The 21,627-nt window shown below is 39.5% G+C and overlaps 1 protein-coding gene across 1 annotated transcript in view; it reads left to right on the forward strand.

The window, feature by feature from the left end:
• LOC125250468 overlaps positions 1-14,696 on the forward strand; it is an 82,027-nt gene extending 67,331 nt beyond the window's left edge. Inside the window, 7 exon segments of the mRNA XM_048163061.1 lie at positions 1,097-1,294; positions 1,793-2,033; positions 2,141-2,269; positions 4,069-4,232; positions 4,679-4,829; positions 8,487-8,555; positions 14,508-14,696. Of these exon segments, the coding sequence (XP_048019018.1) occupies positions 1,097-1,294; positions 1,793-2,033; positions 2,141-2,269; positions 4,069-4,232; positions 4,679-4,829; positions 8,487-8,555; positions 14,508-14,662 (1,107 nt within the window). The 3' untranslated portion in view covers positions 14,663-14,696.
• The last annotated feature ends 6,931 nt before the right edge of the window (positions 14,697-21,627 follow it).

The following is a 21,627-nucleotide window of genomic DNA, read 5'->3' on the forward strand; positions in this document are numbered from 1 at the left end:
AAAAGTTGATAAAAAAAAAAGAAAAAAAAAAAGAGAGGTGCACTGACTAGAGAATGCGATGTTTGGTGTTATTGTTAGTGCACTTGCCTCGCCTGCCAGCAGCGATCAGGCTGGGGTTCGAGACCAACTCGGAGCAGGGTGGTTAGGATTGGAGGGTGAGTTTTGGAGGCGGAGCAATGAAGAGAGGGATGGGTTTGTTTGGGTTGATTTCAGATATCAACAATGTCCAACAGCGTTTTTGAAAAATGGCTTACCCCACCTTTAATAAAACATACTTACAAGTTGTGATAAACAAACAACAGATTGTCCCAACAAAGTGGGAACTGCTCCATTTCAGGAGAAGCTTTTGTGTACTCTCTTAGGTTCTGGAAACTGTTCTCCGTAAAATGTGCAGCACGCAGATAAGCGTTGGGGTTATAATGTTCAGGAACATTGTTTAAAATAATTTTTAACCACTACTAACAAATGAGTTTTGGAAATGAGGTGTTAAAAAACAATGTCTCTGTGACATGGCGACAACACTGTCTTCTCTAATGCAGCTCAACCAGGCCTCATCCCCCCTCATTTGTGTGTATTCCATGGGTGGGGATTACTTAAATGAGTAACATTTGTGACTTCACAAAACCCAGAAAAAAACACATTGTAGTCCAAATTAGTCATTTGTTGTAGTTCTTCAAAAATGGATTCTGTTAAATAAAATATCTCCCTTTGGAGTGGACTTTGAGCTTTGTAACCTTGCAAATCATTTTTATGCTCAAACAGCAACGTTACACACTAACTCAGGGATAGGCAACATCGGTCCACTCTCCTGCTGAGTTTAGCTCCAGCCCTAATCAAACACACCTGAACAAGCTAATGAGTGTCTTCAGGATTACTAAGGCTATAGGCAGGTGAGTTTTTCTTCTTCCTTCTTCTTCTTCTTCTTCTTCTTCTTCTTCTTCTTCTTCTTCTTTTTTCAGGGTTGGAGCTAAACTCTGCAGGACAGTAGCTATCCAGGACCGATGTTGCCTATCCCTGCACTAACTAAAGTTGAAAAAGTGAAAAAGCATAGGACCCCTTTAACATATGTGTGTGAAATAATTTACTTTGCTCTCAGACAAAAGGCTCCTATGATTTCACGATGGAGGCATTCGAGTCTTACAGTGAATACTTCATGAGTGAAACCAAGGCAACTTTATCCAAGACCAGCGTCTCAATTGGATTTGCTGTTCCTAATGTTTTTGAATTCAGTTTTAATTACAATGACCACAAGTACAAGAAGTCAGTGAAGAAGATGCGCAATTATTCAGGGACGGTAAGTTGTTTTTCTGTCTCTGAGGTGAAACTTAATTTGAACTATATTATCTAAATTAGTGAGATGACAACAAAAATTAAATAAGAAAATGGCCATTGCTATGAAGAACCAAATGGCTCAGGTCCTTCAATGTAAATCTGATATTTTTTTTATACCAATTTTATTGTCTGCCAATTAGAAATGTAAGTCTAATCAGTAGCATAAATGTTACTGGAGGAGTAACACTAAAGTTCGGAGTTAGGGGTATGATTATATTCCTTTGTGTATTCCTTATGTACTAAGTATAAATAATTGTAATAGTGATGCTGGTATTAGCAGACTATTAGCAGCTGGTATTAGAAAATAAGAGGATATTAACAATATTAATAAAAGAAGATGACTAAGACAATATTAAATTCTGACTGACTGTGAAATCTATTATTTATGTGATTATCTATATGATTCCAGACTGAGAAATATTTGTAGCAGTCATGACTTTCTATTTTGTTTTGTCCTCAGAAAAAAAAATTTATCCGAGCACACTCTGAGCTCGAAGTAGCACGCTATGCTTTAAAGACATCAAACCTGATGTTACACCCTGAATTCCTGTCCCGCTTGCACGCCCTGCCACTGGAATACACGTATGGAGAATACCGGCAGCTCTACAGTGACTATGGGACACACTTTATCAAAGAGGCAACTCTCGGTGGAGATTTTGAATATACCGTTGTCCTCAATGATGAACAACTTGAAAAAACTGGTAGGTAAAAGTAGGGGAATAAATAGGATGTGATCAAAACAGGGACTACCCTGTTATTCCAAAACTTGAGCCTACACTGAATGCAAGGGTATTTTGTTTCATTATAGGATACACACTTGAAGAAACCAAGAAATGTGTGCAGGCTGGGCTTAAAGTTGGAGCCCAAATTAAGAAAGTGTATGTGGCTGTCGGATTTTCAGGTGGTAGCTGTGAAGGCCTGTTGAATGAGCTTGGAGGTGAGCAAAGCCACAATTATACTGTTCAGATCAAATAACCTGAAATGTAAAGTGTGCATTTCTTTGATGTTAAAATAATTTCTCCTGAATAAGCTTAATGTGCAGAGACTGCACCAGAGAACAGCGAGACAACAAAGCTGAGAAAAGGGGGGAGGGGGGGGGGACTCTGTGTTCTGGCCTCTATGGGATCTAGTCCTCGCATGAGTTTGCGCAGTCTCTTCACAGGTGTTGAGGCATCTGAAGCCTTCATAAGAGCCTGGATCCAACTGGAGCTCATGTACTCTGGTTACCTCGGGATGGACATCCCGAGATAAAACAAAAGCAAATGGAAAATAATTAGCGTAGCTGCTGTTCATAATATTAACCAAAGATAATCATGTGTATTTGATCTGATAAACTGGAGAACAAGATTATGAGATGCATTATGTGAATGCTTGGCTAAAGAGATGCGTCAGATTTAAACTGAGAGATTGAGTCTGAGCCCTGAACATTATCAGGAAGGCTATTCCAGAGTTTAGAAGCCAAATGTGAAAACACTCTCCCTGCTTTAGTGAACTTAGATGTCCTAGGTACAACAAGAAGTCCAGACTTTTATGATCTTAAAGAGCGTGATAGATTGTAGGACAATAAAAAAAAAAATAGGTTAAATACACAGAAGCTAAACCATTAAGGGCCTTATAGGTCAGCAGCAGTACTTTATAATTGATACGGAACTTAATAGGTAACCAGTGTAGAGGTGATAAAATTGGTCTTATATGATCATATTTTCTTGACCTAGTAAGAACTCTCATTTTGGACTAATTGTAGCTTGTTTATTGAGGATGCAGGACAACCAGCTAGTAATGCATTGCAGTAATCTAATCTAGAGGTCATGAATGCAACTAACTAAATCTTTCAGTTATGAGTGTTTGATACAGAGAGTTCCTCTCATGTTTTTGTATAGTGGTGCATTTAGTAAAATGTTAAATGTGTTACGTGCACAATGTGTTGTAGATAAAAAAAAAAAAAAGATAAAATTTAACAAATCTTTTTGATCAAGTTGATAAGATCTGATGATTCACATTAACAGTTTTAAAATCTATCTAGGGTTAACTGTTTAAATTGATTCAAGGTGGAATGTTTTCTGGTGTGGTACTACAACCTCAAAACTAAAAGCTTCTAAAGGATCTAAATGCATCTAATAAAACAAAACAAGAAAATATAGCTGCGATGACAAGCCCAAGGCCCAGTGCCACCGCCACCCCGGTGGCTGTAGAGCAGCTGTGCACTATGGGCAGTATGAATTTAAAGCGGGTAAATGTAAAAGGATTATGTCAAAGTCATTTGATTATGTCACATTTACTGCAGACAGCTGGTGCCAGTGTGACCAGAAACCACAACAGCCACATCCATGAGATCATTTAAATTTAGATGAATTTCTGTCATAGGATGTTCACAATTTCAAATGAGTGTGAAGTTATAAAAGCTTTTACTGAAAATTATAAGTCCAGCAGTATTTATCTTTTTTAATTATATGTTTTTAAGGTCTTTTTATTTTTTATTTTTTATTATTATTGTGTGCATAAAAATAAAAATGCTTTGGTGGAATCCGGCTTTTCCCGTAGATGGTCTGCTCGTGCGCAAGGTTAAAGCGCGCGAGCAGACCACCTACTGCAAAAGCCGGATTCCACCAAACGTTACCGAATGATTTCCCCGTTCCGGGGGAATCATGGGGCCCCCGACCATCATCATCTTTTGCCCCTTTAGTGACAGCCCTGCCTCCCACTTTCAACTTCCTGTTTTGTTGTCTGGCATTTCAGATTCCACTAAAGAAAAGGAAATGGTGGAAGACGTATATATTGTGGTCAGAGGGGGTGACAGTGAAATAGTGTCACGTCTAGCTGCAAAACAGCTACCAACTCCAGACATTATGCAGCTGTGGGGTGATGCTGTGTTCTACAATCCAGATTTTATTCACAAGAAGGTAACATTTTTCACTCAATATATACACTATATAAAGCCTCAACTTGTCCAGTTTGTTCAATTGCATAGTTCTTGTAGAAAATACATGACTTAAATCTGAATATTTCTATATTGCTATAAACCAGTCATTACAATGTTGTCATCAATTAACCAAAAAATCTTATAAACTAATAATATAGGGATAAATTAAATTTGTATGCAAAATGTTAACACTTTTCTCACCATAGAATGTTAGATGGACTGCAACAACAAAAACTTCTGCAGTTTTGGCAAAGCCTTTTACATTGGCATTTGCTTTTATCTAAAGCGACTTTTCAGTGTACACATTTTACCAGTATCTGTGTTCCTTGGGATCCATCCATTCTCAGAACCATTTGTACTTGATTATTGATTATTGATTTCTCTTTGCAAAATTCTGTAATGTTACATGTAAAAAAAAATTTACAGATAGAACCACTTTATGAGTTGGTGCCATCAAAACACTCAAATGCTAACATCTTGAAGAAAAACCTGAGGAGAGCTCTGTCAGAGTACCTGAAAGAAATCAGCTCCTGTCGCTGCTCCCCCTGTCTCAATAATGGCATGGCAGTGCTCAAAGGTGAGAATAATCAGAAACCACCAATAACTATATAAAAATAATGTTGTGTTTCCCAATTTTTATTCTTTTTTTATCAACAGTTGAATGTTGGTAAGTTTCATTAAAAAACAACAACAACAACAACAACATTTAGAATGGAAAGTTCCCCCAAGCCCCCAAAGCTTCACAGACATTATTTCTTCATTTGTTTGACATTTCATTCGGTAACGTTAGGCAGTTTTTATTGATATGCTGTTGAATGTCTTATGATCATGTTAGCTTACTTGTTAGCATAAGCAATGCTTGTGTTCACTCCTTCTGGTTTATGCAGATCATCTTCTTCACTTGTTTTTAAATCCAGAGATGCTATTTCAGAAGATCTGTAACAGCGAAAATACAGATTGCTGGAAAAACTATCAATGGGGTTTTCAGTGAAGCAATTTCCTCCTCTTCCACATACACAGAGACACTTACGCACAGAAGAATTTTGTCAATGCTTTCCAACTGCATAAAAAAAAGTTTCAACACTAATTTTTTTTTCAGTAGTGATACTTATTGAAGTAGCTAAAGATATTCGCTGATGCTGCTGTGCAACACTGATTAGCCACGTTTCCACTATCGGGCCAAAAGCGAGAATGTTAGTGTGTGCCAGGGCCAGCCGCGTTTCCACTGTCACTTCCGGGGCTTGATTGGACCTCTTTGAGGCTTCCTCCCCCTGGGTTTTTGCCCCGCTGAATATCTTGGTCCAAAGCGGGCCAGCTGATGCTTGAGGAGTTGTTATGGACATTTTTATATACATTTATCTTTATTATTTATCTGAGTCTGGAGAGGGCCATCACTGCAGCTCATTTCCCATGTTATCATATCTGGCTACCAGCTAATCTCAAAATTTAAGACATTTTAAACAATTTATTGCTCAAAGGTCACTTTTAGACACAAGCGAGTGTCTGAAATAGCTTCCAATTGTGTTCCATTTGGCATTCTGATCACTGTATGATGGAGAAATATACAGTATATGCAATGCTAAAGGCATGTGCTAACCACTGCATGATAAATAAACAAATGCTTACAGAAAATACCAGAGACTGCTTTAATAACTTACACATTATCATAATCATGTATTTATTTGGTTTCATGTTTCATCTGTTGCTTCCCTGTGTTGTGATCACCTATGATCATTCTGTCTAAAGAAAGGTGACAAACATAAGGGGTGTAAATCATGTTTCAATTCGTGATTATCATGTCAACGATTCGATTACACAATGCATCACAATGCGTTGCATCCTCAATTTTCAATAGGTAATGCAAATGGCTACATTTTCGTCAATGAATACAAGCAATCAGATACATGAGCCCTTTTTATTTTATCTGCTGCAAGTAAGTAAACTTCATGAATGTAGCTGTAAAAGACTCTTAGAATACTGCTGAATCGCAGGGGGAGCATCACAATGGTGCGTCAGTTAAAACACCTTGAGGCAACATCCATTTTAAAGTTTTATTTCACCAGTGCCAGTACATTAGTCATTTCATGGGTGTATCAGACTGGTTTCTAAACATAAATAGAAAGAAAACATAGGTAAACAAAACAAAAATCAATGAATTGCATAATTCCAATTTTACAATATATAAAACAATCCAAATTAAAGTAACTTACATTTGTACACAGCGACAACACCATATGATAATTCCTGAGCAGCAAAGACAAGGACAGAGAGTAAACTGTAAACTGAAGCAAGCCTTCTTAAAGGCCACTAATTGAGATCACAACAGGCTGCAGCTGTCAAAAGTGGGTGGAGCTTCAGTGACATCAACAGTGTCAAAGGGATTATTAACAAGGCCGCCCCAAAAATATGACATCATATTTTTAACTCTAGAAAATCCTGATGACATGACAGACTCAAATCCTAATCCTCAATAAAGGGTAAAGGAATAAAGCAGTTAATAGGTCTAACAGGTCAGGACATGCGATTTCCCACTGATCTCTATTTCAACAACTCTGACACAGCCGTCTTTGCCCAAGAAAGTCTTCAGTACTTTACTGATGGGCCATAAAGCACAGGGGAGTCGGGGGTCCAAGACCATAACTACAGTAGAATTCTCCAAGTTACCTTGATCTTGCTGCCATTTTTGGCCGACTTGTAGATTCAGCAAATAATTTCCTATAAAAGTGGTCCAAAATTGATCTGCCAGGACCTGGCTATGTCTCCATTTCCTCTGAGTCAAAGTATTAGAATCTGCATAGATGACTTGAGGTAAAGAAGCATCTCGCCGCCCCATTAGGAGCAAATTGGGAGTAACAGGATCCAAATCATCAAGACTAGAGGAAACATATCCTAAAGGTTTAGAGTTCAATATTTCTTCAACTTCGACCAATACAGTTGTTAGGACCTCTTCTGTTACAACCTGACTTCCTAAAGTAGCTTGAAGTGCAGCCTTGATAGATCGGATTTCCCTCTCCCACGTTCCTCCAAAATGTGGAGTATAGTGGGGATTCTAGGTGAATTTAATTTGATGATTCCACAACTTTTCCTGCAAGACTGGACTTAACTAGTCAAAGACACTTTTCAGCTCACTTTCACCCCCATGAAAATTAGTTCCTTGATCGCTGATCACTTCATAAGGTTGTCCTCGACGAGCTACAAATTTACGTAGTGCCATTAAAAAACTATCAGCATCAAGACAAGTCAGCAGTTCTAAATGAACTCACCTAGTGGTTTGACATTTGAAAAGCAGTCCCCATCTCTTCTCAGTCTTGCAACCAGACTTGATCATAAACGGCCCAAAACAGTCCATTCCTGTAGACCAGAAGGGAGGCTTGAATAGATTGAGCTTAGAGGAGGGGAGATCACCCATCTTAGGCATGGTTGGTTTACATTTCCATTTGGCACATTCCAGACACTTCTTCTTCACAGCTTGTCCGACTTTTAAGATCCAATAGTAGCGCCTAAGATGAGCATAAACTCAGTCCGTTCCAGGATGACCCAACTTAATAATAATTTGGAATTTGGAACAACCTACACACAGCCATATGTCACTACAAATGTATTTTTAATTGGAATGTTATCTTGATAACAGCAAAATTTTGAGTCAAAATAGCCTCTCTGTGTAATTCAAAATTATTTAGACTGTGTACTGTTTCCTCATATAAGGGTCTTTCCTGATAGGATTTAGGTGCTCACTTTAATTTGGAATAACCCTTTAAGTAGCGTGCCTTTCCTGCAGTGCCAATCAAGGACGCAAAAGTGCTGCTTGGAATCTTGCTCTAATTCTCCGTTAACTGCAACTGCCAAAGCCTCCGTTGCTAGTTCTAAAATGGTGTTTCTAAACAAGAAGTTCTACACACAAGAATGTTTTAATGGGGATCTATCATGCCCCTTTTTAGAAAGTGTATTATAAGTCTCTGGTGTCCCCAAGAAGTGTCTGTAAATTTTCAGCTCAAAATACCCCACAGATCATTTATTATAGCATGTCCAATTTGTCCTTATTTGGGTGTGAGCAAAAATAGAAATAGTTTTCATGTGTGTACCTTTAAATGCAAATAAGCTGCTGATCCCCGCCCCCTTTCCAGAAGAGGGCAGAGCCTTTACAGCTGGAGAATCTCATACAGCCAGAATGTGTGTCTGTTAAAATTATACAATATGTGTAATAATTGTTTGTATTTTTTCTCTCTCTCGTTAGGTTCAAGGTGTATTTGTATTTGTCCAGCTGGTTTCAGTGGAGTGAGCTGTGAAATTACCCAACAGAAAGGTTTGTCTGTGTGGCATGTTATCTATAAAAGTGAGATGCTTTGGCCCTGTCTCAAATACTGCACTTGATGTGGATGTCCATTAATTTCAAGAGCTTTCCCATTTTTTAATTTGTGATTTAGAAGGTCTGAATGGGCTCTTTAGACCTGCAGAAAGGATGCTTGTATTAATGCCCGAGTATGACACTATTCTCCATCATATAAACTGTAGTCAAAAATCAATTCAATTTCAGTTTTAAAGTACTTTATTAGCATGATTGTTTACATACAGCATAATAAGCAATGACAAGAAAAATAAATATACAGTGTTACAATAACAGTAAAATAGTATTAAAATATCTTTTTTTTTTTTCACAAAAATATATTTTAAAAATTGTTTATCGCCTACTTTCTGCAAGCAGTAATATACAGTGTAACATTTATCAACAATATTACAACACAAAATACGACAAGAATGTAATTCTGTGTTTTGATGGAATGTAGTTAACAGTACAAAGAAAACCTTGCCAAAAAAATCCTGCTCAAAGCTTGTTTGCTGAACTCGTTGAAGATGTACTCCCATACTAACCAAGCTAGGCAATGTTTCCCAAAAGCAAAAGTATATTGTAGAGACCATTGGTGCCAATTATCTATTATCTACTTAGGATTACAAAACACATCTCTGGACTTTTGTGTTACAAAGCTGGTTTAGCTGCCTGACCAGCAGAAAAGTCAATCTGCAAAATGACAAAAATGCAAGAAAAGTTTCATAAATTATTTTGTGTGCCTTACTTATCACAGACCAAAATGTTCATTTTTATGTATGTTTATGTAAAATGTTCATTTTTAAAGATTTCACTTTTACCATTGCCCTTTTCTCTGCTTCTGCTTTTGCTCAGGGTCTTTTGCTTTTGCTCTCTCTCTCAACTGAACACTATATCATATTTAAGAGAAAAGATACCAGAGGCTATGTTAAAATTGTTTCTGGCACAGTGTGCAATGGAGTTACTACCAAAGACTAAATATACAAAGACAGTGCACTTGTAGTCATATTACTATGAATGGGAGAAATTGCAATGTGCAATATGGTGGAGTAAGTCCCGCCTTCTAAATAAAAGAGCAAATCATAAATTTGTAAAGTCATTTCGTCACTGTAGCTGCAGAAGCTCCGGTTGCTATAGAAACAGTGTTCTGAGATGCGTGCTTAGGACTGCACATGGGAATTGGCTGGTCCTGCTTGGAAAATGCAAGTGTTTTTTGTTTTGTTTTGTTTTGTTTTTGATTTTTTGTCATAATTTGAGTGTTTAGAAACGTTTATGAGACAGTTGTTGTCAGATTTCAGTGGTGATTTCAAATATGAAATTTAATTGTAAGCTTTGTGAATAGCTTTGGGGAATTTGATGTTTCCTCATTCAAATGGATAGTTGTAACGAGAGGCATTTCAAAGATGGCTGCCAAGTGAAATGACTTGCATTTTAAAGGGACTTTGGTCACTACACTTACAATACAGCATGGCCTTGAGAAACTTTTTTACAGCCACTATGTTTTAACAAATTCAGTATGAATATACAGTGCCCTCCACAAATATTGGCACCCTTAGTAAATATGGGCAAAGGTGGCTGTAAAAAAAAATAAATCTGCATTGTTTATCCTTTTGATCTTTCATTAAAAAAATCACAAAATTCTAACCTTTCATCAAAGTAAAACAATTGAAGTAAAACAATTGGGGGGAAACTCACATTATGAAATAAATGTTTTTCTCCAATACATGTTGGCCACAATTATTGGCACCCCTAGAAATTCTTATGAGTAAAATATCTCTGAAGTATATTCCCATTCAAATTTACACTTTTAAGCACACCAGTGTGACTATGAGCATGAAATTGCCATGACTTCCTGCTCCACAGGAGAATAAACATGAGGAAACACAAAGGCCAAATTTCCTTAATCATTCATCACAATGAGAAAAACCAAAGAATATATTTCTGATGTGCAGCAAAAGATGACTAAAAGAAAAAAAGCTAACACATTGAAAATCCCCATTTCCACCATCAGGGCAATAATTAAGAAGTTCCAATCAACTAAAGATGTTACAAATCCGCCTGGAAGAGGATGTGTGTCTATAGCATCCTAATACGCAGTGAGGAGGAGAGTTTGAGTGGCCAAAGACTCTCCAAGGATCACAGCTGGAGAATTGCAGCAAATTAGTTGAGTCTTGGGGTCAGAAAGCCTAAAATAAAATGACCAAACAGCACCTACATAACCAAAAGTTGTTTGGGAGGGTTTAAAGAAAAATACTCCTTGCTCATCCAAAAACAAACTCCAGCATATTCAGTTGTCAGACACGACTGGAACCTCAAAAGGGAACGGCTTCTATGGTCTGATGAAACTAAAAAAAGAGCTTTTTGGCAGCAAACCCACCAGATGGGTTTGGAGCAAACTGGGCTAAAAAGTACCCCATGCCCACGGTTAAATATGCTGCTGGATCTTTAATGTTGTGGGCCTATTTATTTTGCTGGAGGTCCTGGACATCTTGTTCAGATACATGGCATAATGGATTCTATCAAATACTAACAGATAAAAATCAAAACCTGACTGTTGCTAGAAATCTTATAATGGGCTGTGGTTGGATCTTCCATCAGGACAGTCATCCAAAACAAACATCAAAACCGACACAAAAATGTGTCACTGAGCACAAAATAAAGCTTCTGCCATGGCCATCCCAGTCCCCTGACCTGAACCCTAAAGAAAATGAGTGGACTGAACTGAAGAGACGAAGCACCAACATGGAGCTGGAATCTGAAGGATCTGGAGAGATTCTGCATGAAGGAATGGTCTCTGATCTCTTGTCAGGTGTTCTCCAAACTCATCAGGCATTATAGAAGACGACTCAGAGCTGTTATCTTGGGAAAAGGACAATGCAATAACTGGGTGCCAATAATTGTGGCCAACATGAACTAGAGAAAAACATTTATTTTATAATGAGCTTTCCCCCCCCATTTTCAATTGTTTTTCTTTAATTGTATTTAATTTAATTTACTTATTTATTTATTTTTTAAATGAAAGATCAAAAGGATAAACAATGCAGATTTATTTTCACAGCCGCCTTTGCTCATATTTACTAAGGGTGCCAATATTTGTGGAGGGCACTGTAGTCTCTCACATAACAGAATGTTGCTATGCAACAAAAATAGCAATGTATCTTCTATTTCTCTTCTGCATTTCACCTCTGCTCTAGCTTGTGTACTAAGGTAGTTTAGTTTAAACTTGGTGTTGCATACCAATGAATATTGTTGGCTCTTATAATAAATTGTATGTGATTTTTTTTCTCATTTGTAAGTCACTTAGGACAAAATATTGTGTTAAATGAAAACATGTAAATCTAACTTTGTCATGCATTTTTCTTATTATCCTAACACTCACAGCACTGGCTGTAGATGGCAGTTGGACCTGCTGGTCTTCATGGTCCACCTGTAAAGGGAAGACCCAGCAGCGCACCCGCCAGTGTAACAATCCGGCCACACAGAATGGTGGAGCAGCATGCCTTGGGCCTCAAGAGGAATCAGCTGATTGCCTCTAACATATGTGTCATCCATAAATTTCACAATAGACCCTTTTCACATTATCAGGGTTCTCAGAACCAGAAGTTGTCATAGTTGTGTGTAAACTTCTATAGTGGTAAACAGGAGACAAGAGCAAAAATAATTTTTGTATTTGCATTCGCTGTAATAGCAAAAGAAAGATCCATGATAGTTTTTCCACGAGTTTCCAAAAGAGGGGAAAAAACAATGAAAGATTGATTACAGCAGTCAGAAGAGAGAAAGATGTCAATTTGCCATCACTCCCTCAGTCACTGTATTAGAAACACCCTTGCATCAATGTTAATTCTTTTTTTTGTTTGTTTGTTTTTTTTTGCCTAGGTAATATAACACAATATAGCGTTGTACATGTGTATTCAGTTTTTTAAAAATGAAATAGATTTACAATGTTGATAACTGTGGAAATGTGCCATAGCAGTCTGTGAAAAGAGTCCATAGTATCAAAAAGACAAAATTATACAGTAACACATTGTTGTAAAATTATTAATTTACTCTGCCAAATATGGTGGGCATATGTAAATAAATCAATTTCTTTAAAAAGAGCTGTAATAAATAATCAGAAAAATCTTTCACTGACATTCTCTATATGTGTAAATCATGAATGTTCAGCCCATATTATACCCCAAAATTAAAAGAAATTAATTAAGAAATTATATTTTGCATGACACTATTTTCAAGACAAGTACATTCTTATTATTGTAATTTTTCCAGATGTTTCGCTTTAGGGAAAATTTAGTCAAGTGTCAAGAAATGTCAATACAAAAACCATAAAGACCTTATTTTCTTTAAGAAAAATTATTTTGATTTTGGTGGTGAAACATGACACAGACATATTGTGTTAGCAATACAATCTACCAGTTTACTGAATGTTTCTATTGCATCAGGTAATAACATCTTCATGAAGTTATACAATGTTGACAAACACCACTATGCTTGGACCAACACTAAATTATGAATATTTACCCATACAAAAGGTGATACTTCACAGTACATTTTGTGAAGCACTTTTGCCGGTCCTGTGTCCAGTCAATACCATTAGAATTATTTCTTACTGTGGTTCAAACTAATTTTCTGGTCTGTTGCTTCTTATTTGAAGATAATTACATGGATAATATATTACAACTGAATAATATGTAGCCAACACTATGAGTCAGAGGTTTGGACACACTTGACTGTATGTATTTTCTTTCCTGATATTTTTTGAAACATTAAACACAGACATGATGTTTAACTAAAATATAACTAATGCCATTTGTGTTCTTTGTATGTTTGAATTTGATCATTAAAGAAACTGAAATGCATGCTGGAAAAAAGTCAATTTTAGTGACTTTTAATAACTGGACAGATAAGAACTGTGTCTGTCAAGCTTCATCATAAAAAAATAAAATAAAATAAACACCATAAATGTACCAAAAGTATAGTCCATTCAGTTTCTGTTCTCTACGAGCTTGGAGTAACATTAAAGCTTCAGAAATGTCAGCTGTTATTCTTTGAAAATCTTTTTCTCATGTTCAAATCTCATACACACTCACAAACCTCATTACAATTAATCTCATTACATTTTATGTATACTTTTCCTTAAAATGTAACATTTTGTGTGTGTGTGTGTGTGTGTGTGTGTGTGTGTGTGTGTGTGTTTATGGGATTTTCTGCCTATAGAGTGTAAACAATAGAAGAGGAGAGAGGGGAACATGATTGGGAAAGGGCGACAAGCCAACACTTAAAATCAAGTCACTCCACAAAAAAAAAAGTAACATATTTTAACTAAATTACAACATTAACTAGTAAACCCTAGTGAAAAAATAGTATACTTACGCACAGTTTATTTACAGACAGCCCCAGTATACCAGTAACTTACTTATCCAGTGATGCAATAACTGGGTGCCAATAATTGTGGCCAACATGAACTAGAGAAAAACATTTATTTTATAATGAGCTTTCCCCCCCCATTTTCAATTGTTTTTCTTTAATTGTATTTAATTTAATTTACTTATTTATTTATTTTTTAAATGAAAGATCAAAAGGATAAACAATGCAGATTTATTTTCACAGCCGCCTTTGCTCATATTTACTAAGGGTGCCAATATTTGTGGAGGGCACTGTAGTCTCTCACATAACAGAATGTTGCTATGCAACAAAAATAGCAATGTATCTTCTATTTCTCTTCTGCATTTCACCTCTGCTCTAGCTTGTGTACTAAGGTAGTTTAGTTTAAACTTGGTGTTGCATACCAATGAATATTGTTGGCTCTTATAATAAATTGTATGTGATTTTTTTTTCTCATTTGTAAGTCACTTAGGACAAAATATTGTGTTAAATGAAAACATGTAAATCTAACTTTGTCATGCATTTTTCTTATTATCCTAACACTCACAGCACTGGCTGTAGATGGCAGTTGGACCTGCTGGTCTTCATGGTCCACCTGTAAAGGGAAGACCCAGCAGCGCACCCGCCAGTGTAACAATCCGGCCCCACAGAATGGTGGAGCAGCATGCCTTGGGCCTCAAGAGGAATCAGCTGATTGCCTCTAACATATGTGTCATCCATAAATTATACTTACGCACAGTTTATTTGTATGTACTTTACTATAACAATGTATTTGTGGCATGCTATAAATTGGTATACTTAAAGTCTGCTAAATTGGAACAACTAATTTTGTACTAAATGCATTTTAGTTGTATTAAATATATGTGTTTGTGCTAAAGTGGAACTATTCCAAGTATACTTACATACACTTTAAATATACTCTTAAATTTTGAAATGCAGAATTCACTCAGCATAAACTTTAAATGTATTTTGGTGACATTATAGAATTGCAATTCAATTACATTGTAAGAGTGTTGAACACATTAATATATTATACTGATAACAAACCTTTAGTGATTTTAAACACATTGCAATGGCATTCCAAGTGAACTTGTAGTGTGCTAATGGCATCATTATAGTGTGCTTCAAATAAGCTACAATAAAGTATTCTTTATAAATAAAGTTATAGCTTTAGAATATGCCTTTTACAGACAGCCCCAGTATACCAGTAACTTACTTATCCAGTGAACATCAGTGAGACAGTGGGAACAGATTTGTATGTATATTGAATGCAGGAACCAGTACGGGCTGGAATCGAACCCAGGTCATGCGGGCCGCTGTTGCACAAGAGCACTTGGCTTACCTGTTGCGCCACCACACATATATAGACTACGCTTAACTGGTGTTACTTTGTGTTCTCTCTATACTGTTACATGTACAGCTATAAGCGCGCAAACTTTATTAATGACAACTATTATGACAGCACAAATTATATGGATTAAAAGACTGAATCGCCAACAAAATTATTAATATAGACACAGTAAGTGGTGCGTGGAAATAAACGTGAAACGGCTTGTTGCTATACAACATGAACATGCATTAAACTTTAAGCTGTTGAAGAAATAAAACCATTAGACGCAACATTAAATATCAAGAATGTTTTGCTTCCCTTTTACCTGACATTATCTGTCATTAACGCAACATTAAGCAATTGCATAAACTTGCACATTAGTTTTATCCTTGTGCACGCACTAAAACAGACAGTTCTGTTCATTGGTGGAAAAATGTGAACATGCAGAACTGCGTGTGTTTATGTGTGTGCGGATGAAATATAATCATCCGTAACATTCCTCTGCCGATTGTTTCTGCATGCTTCAACTCTTAATGCACCACAACTGCTCCTGACAAAAACGCAATTAAATGATTTGGCGGTCTTGCATTAAGCTGCAGATTTATATGTGACGCATACATTAAAGGTGCCCTAGAACCAGTTTTTACAGGATGTAATGTAAGTCTAAGTTGTCCCCTGAATGTGTCTGTGAAGTTTCAGCTCAAAATACCCCATAGATTTTTTTAAATTAATTTTTTTTTAAATGCCTATTTTGGGGCATCATTAACTATGCACCGATTCAGGCTGCGGCCCCTTTAAATCGTGCTCTCGACTATAATACAGTGCATTTACAAAGTTCACACAGCTGATATAACCCTCAAATGGATCTTTACAAGATGTTCGTCATGCATACTGCATGCATGTGTCGGATCATGTGAGTATAGTATAGGGTGACCATATGCGCCATTCTCCCAGGACGCGTCCTGTCCAGGATTTTGAAATTGCCTAAAATGGCTTGAGCCCTTGCCTCTTTAATTGTGAAAGTGGTCATATCGATGTGCCCCCAGAAACACGATTTAGGAATGCGATTTCTACACGGAGGTCTGTGCAAGCCACTGTTCTTATTGACATTCTTCATGCAATGCATTAAAATGTTTGCAATGCTTTATTTGCAATGCTTTGACCGTTCTCTGTAGATCCAGTCTTCTTGCAAGCCACGATCGGTTGATTATGTATAATGCATGCTATTGGTCAAATTATTTTTCAGTCGTTACCTTCCGCAAATATGAAAACAAAACCAAAACTGGGACATTTTATGCAACTTAGAAATCCTGGACAGGACGTGTCCTGGGAGAATGGCGCATATGGTCACCCTAGTATAGTATTTATTTGGATGTTTAAATTTGATTCTGAATGAGTTTGAGGCTGTGCTCCGTGGCTAAAAAAAAATCATGTAATCATGGATCATGTCAGTTATTATCACTCCATCTGCCATTTTTCGCTATTGTTCTTGCTTGCTTACCTAGTCTGATGATTCAGCTGTGCACATCCAGATGTTAATACTGGCTGCCCTTGTCTAATGCCTTGAACATGAGCTGGCATATGCAAATATTGGGGGCGTACATATTAATGATCCCGACTGTTATGTAACAGTCGGTGTTATGTTGAGATTCGCCTGTTCTTCGGAGGTCTTTTAAACAAATGAGATTTATACAAGAAGGAGGAAACAATGGTGTTTGAGACTCACTGTATGTCATTTCCATGTACTGAACTCTTGTTATTCAACTATGCCAAGGTAAATTCAATTTTTGGCACCTTTAAAATGATTTACTTTTCATGCAGTAAACGTTTCTGAATTTATTTGACATTTTATCTTTCTGAGTTTTTTTGCTCAGGATCAGTTTAATTAAAACCCTCAATGGTACGGTGTTGTCTCCAGGCAACATGGTGTATTTTAGCTTGTTTTTAATAAAATAAGGCACCAATTGATTGATCAAATGTATCTCAGGACAGAATAACTCAAATACTAATCAATAAAAGTGCAAAAAAGACTAAAACATGACCAACAGGGGTCCATTTTGTGTCCTGTTTCAGCACATGTGCACATGTCACATGACTCCATATTTTCTCCAATGAAAATGTGCTTTTTTCCACTTGTTTGTATCCATTTAATCACTCACAAAAAATATGAGTCACCTTCACTGGCAAGTAAAGAAGTATTTTTAAGAACTTTACATTATATATCATCAAATGTTTTAGAGAAAAAATAACAAAAAACTGTATGTTGCCTCAAGGCAACATTGTACCATAATGGAATCGCATAAGGCCATACAGGCATAATAGATTTAAATACAAATGTATTATATTTGTAAGGAAAAGAGTTAAATACTAAAATGTGGCATTTTCACATATTTTTAATGTACTTATAAGTAATTCACAAACTGATCTGCAATTTTAGATCTGCACATTTTCTTAGCACTTCAAAAAGGTATAAAACACAGGTAGCACAGCCAGTTGATGAGGGTGATGATGAGGAGTTCATACTGAGGGGTCATACTGTGATGTGGAAAATAAAATCATAGTGACAATCAATCAGGGAGAGAGAAGATGGAGATAAGGATGAAGATGGATATGATAACTTGATATAATAACATAATAATATGATGGTTTGGTAATACTTGTGTTCCCACTATGGTACAATGTTGCCTGAGGGCAACACTGGATATAAAATGTTACTTTTTATTAAATATGAAACTTTTAATACAAAAAAAATGGAATTTTTCGTGCTAGTAAAGTGTCTAGTTAAAGAAATTGATGTTTTCAATAAATATATATTTTTTTCTCCATGAAAATGCCAAATGTTTAAATTTTTCCATTGTGATACTATGTTCCCTCGAGGCAACAAACTTCTAAAAAATAAATTAAAAATTTATGACAATGTTCATTGATTTTGTTAAAGTGTCCAATTTTAAGCAGGAAAAACAACACAAATAATCTTTTTCCTCATTGATACATATTGCGTATATATTGTTTTCTTTATTTGCATAATTACAAATATTGCTCATGTAACTACTTTCTATTTCACAGACCCTTGTTTCCCTGACTTCAATTCCCATGTTCCTCCTGTTCTCCACACCTGCACTCACTTCCCTCGTCAGTTCCTCATCATCACGGATCACCTGCACCTGGACTCTATTATCTGCACTCCTTTATAATGCACTCACTCCCTTCACTCCTTGTCCGTTCTGAATGTTGTTTATATGTGTATGTTGGTGTTCCTTGCCCTTGTTTGATTAAAGTGTTATATTATTGTGGAAATCCGCATCTGCCTCATCTCTTGACCAGCTACACGTAACAGAAGAACGGACCCAAAAACAACCGGATTTTCCACAGGAAAAAAAAAAAAAAAAAAAAAAAAAAAATGGAAACTTTCACCGGCTCCCTGGATCAGCTCCTCCAACGCCTCTCACCCTGACAGCCAGCGATCGCCTCATCGGGCTCCTGCAGGTTGGTCGTTCGCTGGAGAGGTATGTGGAGGAGTTCGTTGAGCTCGCTTATGTGTCTGACTGGCCTGAAGCAGTTTTGATCTCCCTGTTTCTGGATGGACTAGATGATGACACCATCCGTTTTAGTGAACCCGATTATCGTTTCTCCTTAAGCGAAACCATAAATTCCATTTTGTGGTTAAATGATTCCAAATTTATCGTTGATTGGGTTCAGGATGGGTGTCTGTCTCTTGTCCATCCAGAGACACGGTTGGCCGGGCCAGTCAGTCAACCTCCGGCTTCCTCCGCATACCCCTCCAGCGAACTCCCTGCCTGCCCCACACGGAACCCACAATCCTCAACTGGGTCCCGTAAGCGGAGGAGGAGGAAGCAAGCCGCTCCAGTATCTCCAGAGCCCGCTCCAGTATCTCCAGAGCCCGCTCCAGTGTCTCCAGAGCCCGCTCCAGTGTCTCCAGAGCTCCAGTGTCTCCAGAGCCCGCTCCAGTGTCTCCAGAGCCCGCTCCAGTGTCTCCAGAGCCCCAGTATCTCCAGAGCCCGCTCCAGTATCTCCAGAGCCCGCTCCAGTATCTCCAGAGCCCGCTCCCGTCCCTACGGGGATTCTAATTGTGTTTGAGGGCATGGATTGGCCCTCTGTTCCAGTCTCCGCCGAGCAAGCCGCTCCAGTCTCCGCCGAGCAAGCCGCTCCAGTCTCCGCCGAGCCAAGCCGCTCCAGTCTCCGCCGAGCAAGCCGCTCCAGTCTCCGCCGAGCAAGCCGCTCCAGTCTCCGCCGAGCAAGCCGCTCCAGTCTCCGCCGAGCAAGCCGCTCCAGTCTCCGCCGAGCAAGCCGCTCCAGTCTCCGCCGAGCCCGCCGCTCCAACCCTCTCCGAGCCCGCCGCCTACGAGCCCTCTGCTCCGGCCGCCGCCTACGAGCCCTCTGCTCCGGCCGCCGCCTACGAGCCCTCTGCTCCGGCCGCCGCCTACGAGCCCTCTGCTCCGGCCGCCGCCTACGAGCCCTCTGCTCCGGCCGCCGCCTACGAGCCCTCTGCTCCGGCCGCCGCCTACGAGCCCTCTGCTCCGGCCGCCGCCTACGAGCCCTCTGCTCCGGCCGCCGCCTACGAGCCCTCTGCTCCGGCCGCCGCCTACGAGCCCTCTGCTCCGGCCGCCGCCTACGAGCCCTCTGCTCCGGCCGCCGCCGCCGAGCCTGCCGCTCCAGCCGCCGCCGCCGAGCCAGCCGCTCCTAGTATGGTCTCTGTGATTGAACTCTCCAGCCCAAAGACTGTTTTCCCTCCCTGCCTCCCTCTCCCGCCTCCTCCAAGTCATGTCTATACTGCACCTCCACCTCAAGCCCCTCGCCCAGATCTCCACCTCGGACCTCTGGGCGATTACCTTCACCCCGGCTCCAACCTCCCTCTGCTCCACCGTTGCCCTTCAGTCCTCCAGCTTCACCAGTCTCCATCCTGCCTCCACTCACACCTTGGTCATTCATCAGCCTGCCCTCCCCTCTGGACTTCACTCCTCCGTCTCCGCTCCGTCACTCCGTCCCTCGGATTCAGTTGGCCTCCTCACTCCCCCCAGTGTTCATTTTGTTGGCTGTCCTCCTGCTTCCACTGCGGCCTTCTGGAGCCCCGGCTGCGCTTCGGTCGGCGGAGCCTTCGGTTCCGCCATCACCCGCCAGTCCTTCAGCGACGCCTGGGCTCAACGCCTCGAAGGCTTCGGCTCCTGACCCGCCATGGCTGCCCGCTGCACCTGACCCGCCATGGCTGCCCGCTGCATGTCTGCCCGCTGCACCTGACCCGCCATGGCTGCCTTCAGCCCCTGACCCGCCATGGCTGCCTTCAGCCCCTGACCCGCCATGGCTGCCTTCAGCCCCTGACCCGCCATGGCTGCCTTCAGCCCCTGACCCGCCATGGCTGCCTTCAGCCCCTGACCCGCCATGGCTGCCTTCAGCCCCTGACCCGCCATGGCTGCCTTCAGCCCCTGACCCGCCATGGCTGCCTTCAGCCCCTGACCCGCCATGGCTGCCTTCAGCCCCTGACCCGCCATGGCTGCCTTCAGCCCCTGACCCGCCATGGCTTTTGAACCTGCCCTGGAGACCTCCACTCCAGTTTGCTCCTCCCCCTGCACCAGCTTGAGGTCTCCAGGGCGCCCGCCCCCTCCCGGTTGTTTCATCTACGGCGCGAGGACGCGCCTACCGGAGGGGGGGTAATGTCACAGAACCCTTGTTTCCCTGGACTTCAATTCCCATGTTCCTCCTGTTCTCCACACCTGCACTCACTTCCCTCGTCAGTTCCTCATCATCACGGATCACCTGCACCTGGACTCTATTATCTGCACTCCCTTTATAATGCACTCACTCCCTTCACTCCTTGTCCGTTCTGAATGTTGTTTATATGTGTATGTTGGCGTTCCTTGCCCTTGTTTGATTAAAGTGTTATATTATTGTGGAAATCCGCATCTGCCTCATCTCTTGACCAGCTACACGTAACATCTATATGTATGTATATCTGTTTGCAACCATGCAAAATTGTGAAAAGCGCTATTGAATTAAATTAAACAGCCTACCTGATATTCAAAGTGTGAGCAAATTATTAAAAAAGGTAAAAGGTCATAATTATAAAACTTATGATTATTTTTTGCAACTCAAAACACATTTCCTGTAAACTTTTATCTAGGCCAATACAATTTTTTATACTAAACAAGTAGAACTCAAATACTGTTCATTGAATTGGACATTTAATCATATCAGGTCAGCATAGTATTCAACAAAAATAAATTACTGAAGTAAAAATGTAACAAACGAAATCATTTTATTTGCAAATTTCTCATGGTTACGTCTGAGCTGTAGGCAAAAGTTGGGTTTGAAAATTCTGCCCTT

This window comes from Megalobrama amblycephala, linkage group LG17, assembly GCF_018812025.1.
Source record: "Megalobrama amblycephala isolate DHTTF-2021 linkage group LG17, ASM1881202v1, whole genome shotgun sequence".
NCBI classification, from domain to species: Eukaryota; Metazoa; Chordata; class Actinopteri; order Cypriniformes; family Xenocyprididae; genus Megalobrama; species Megalobrama amblycephala.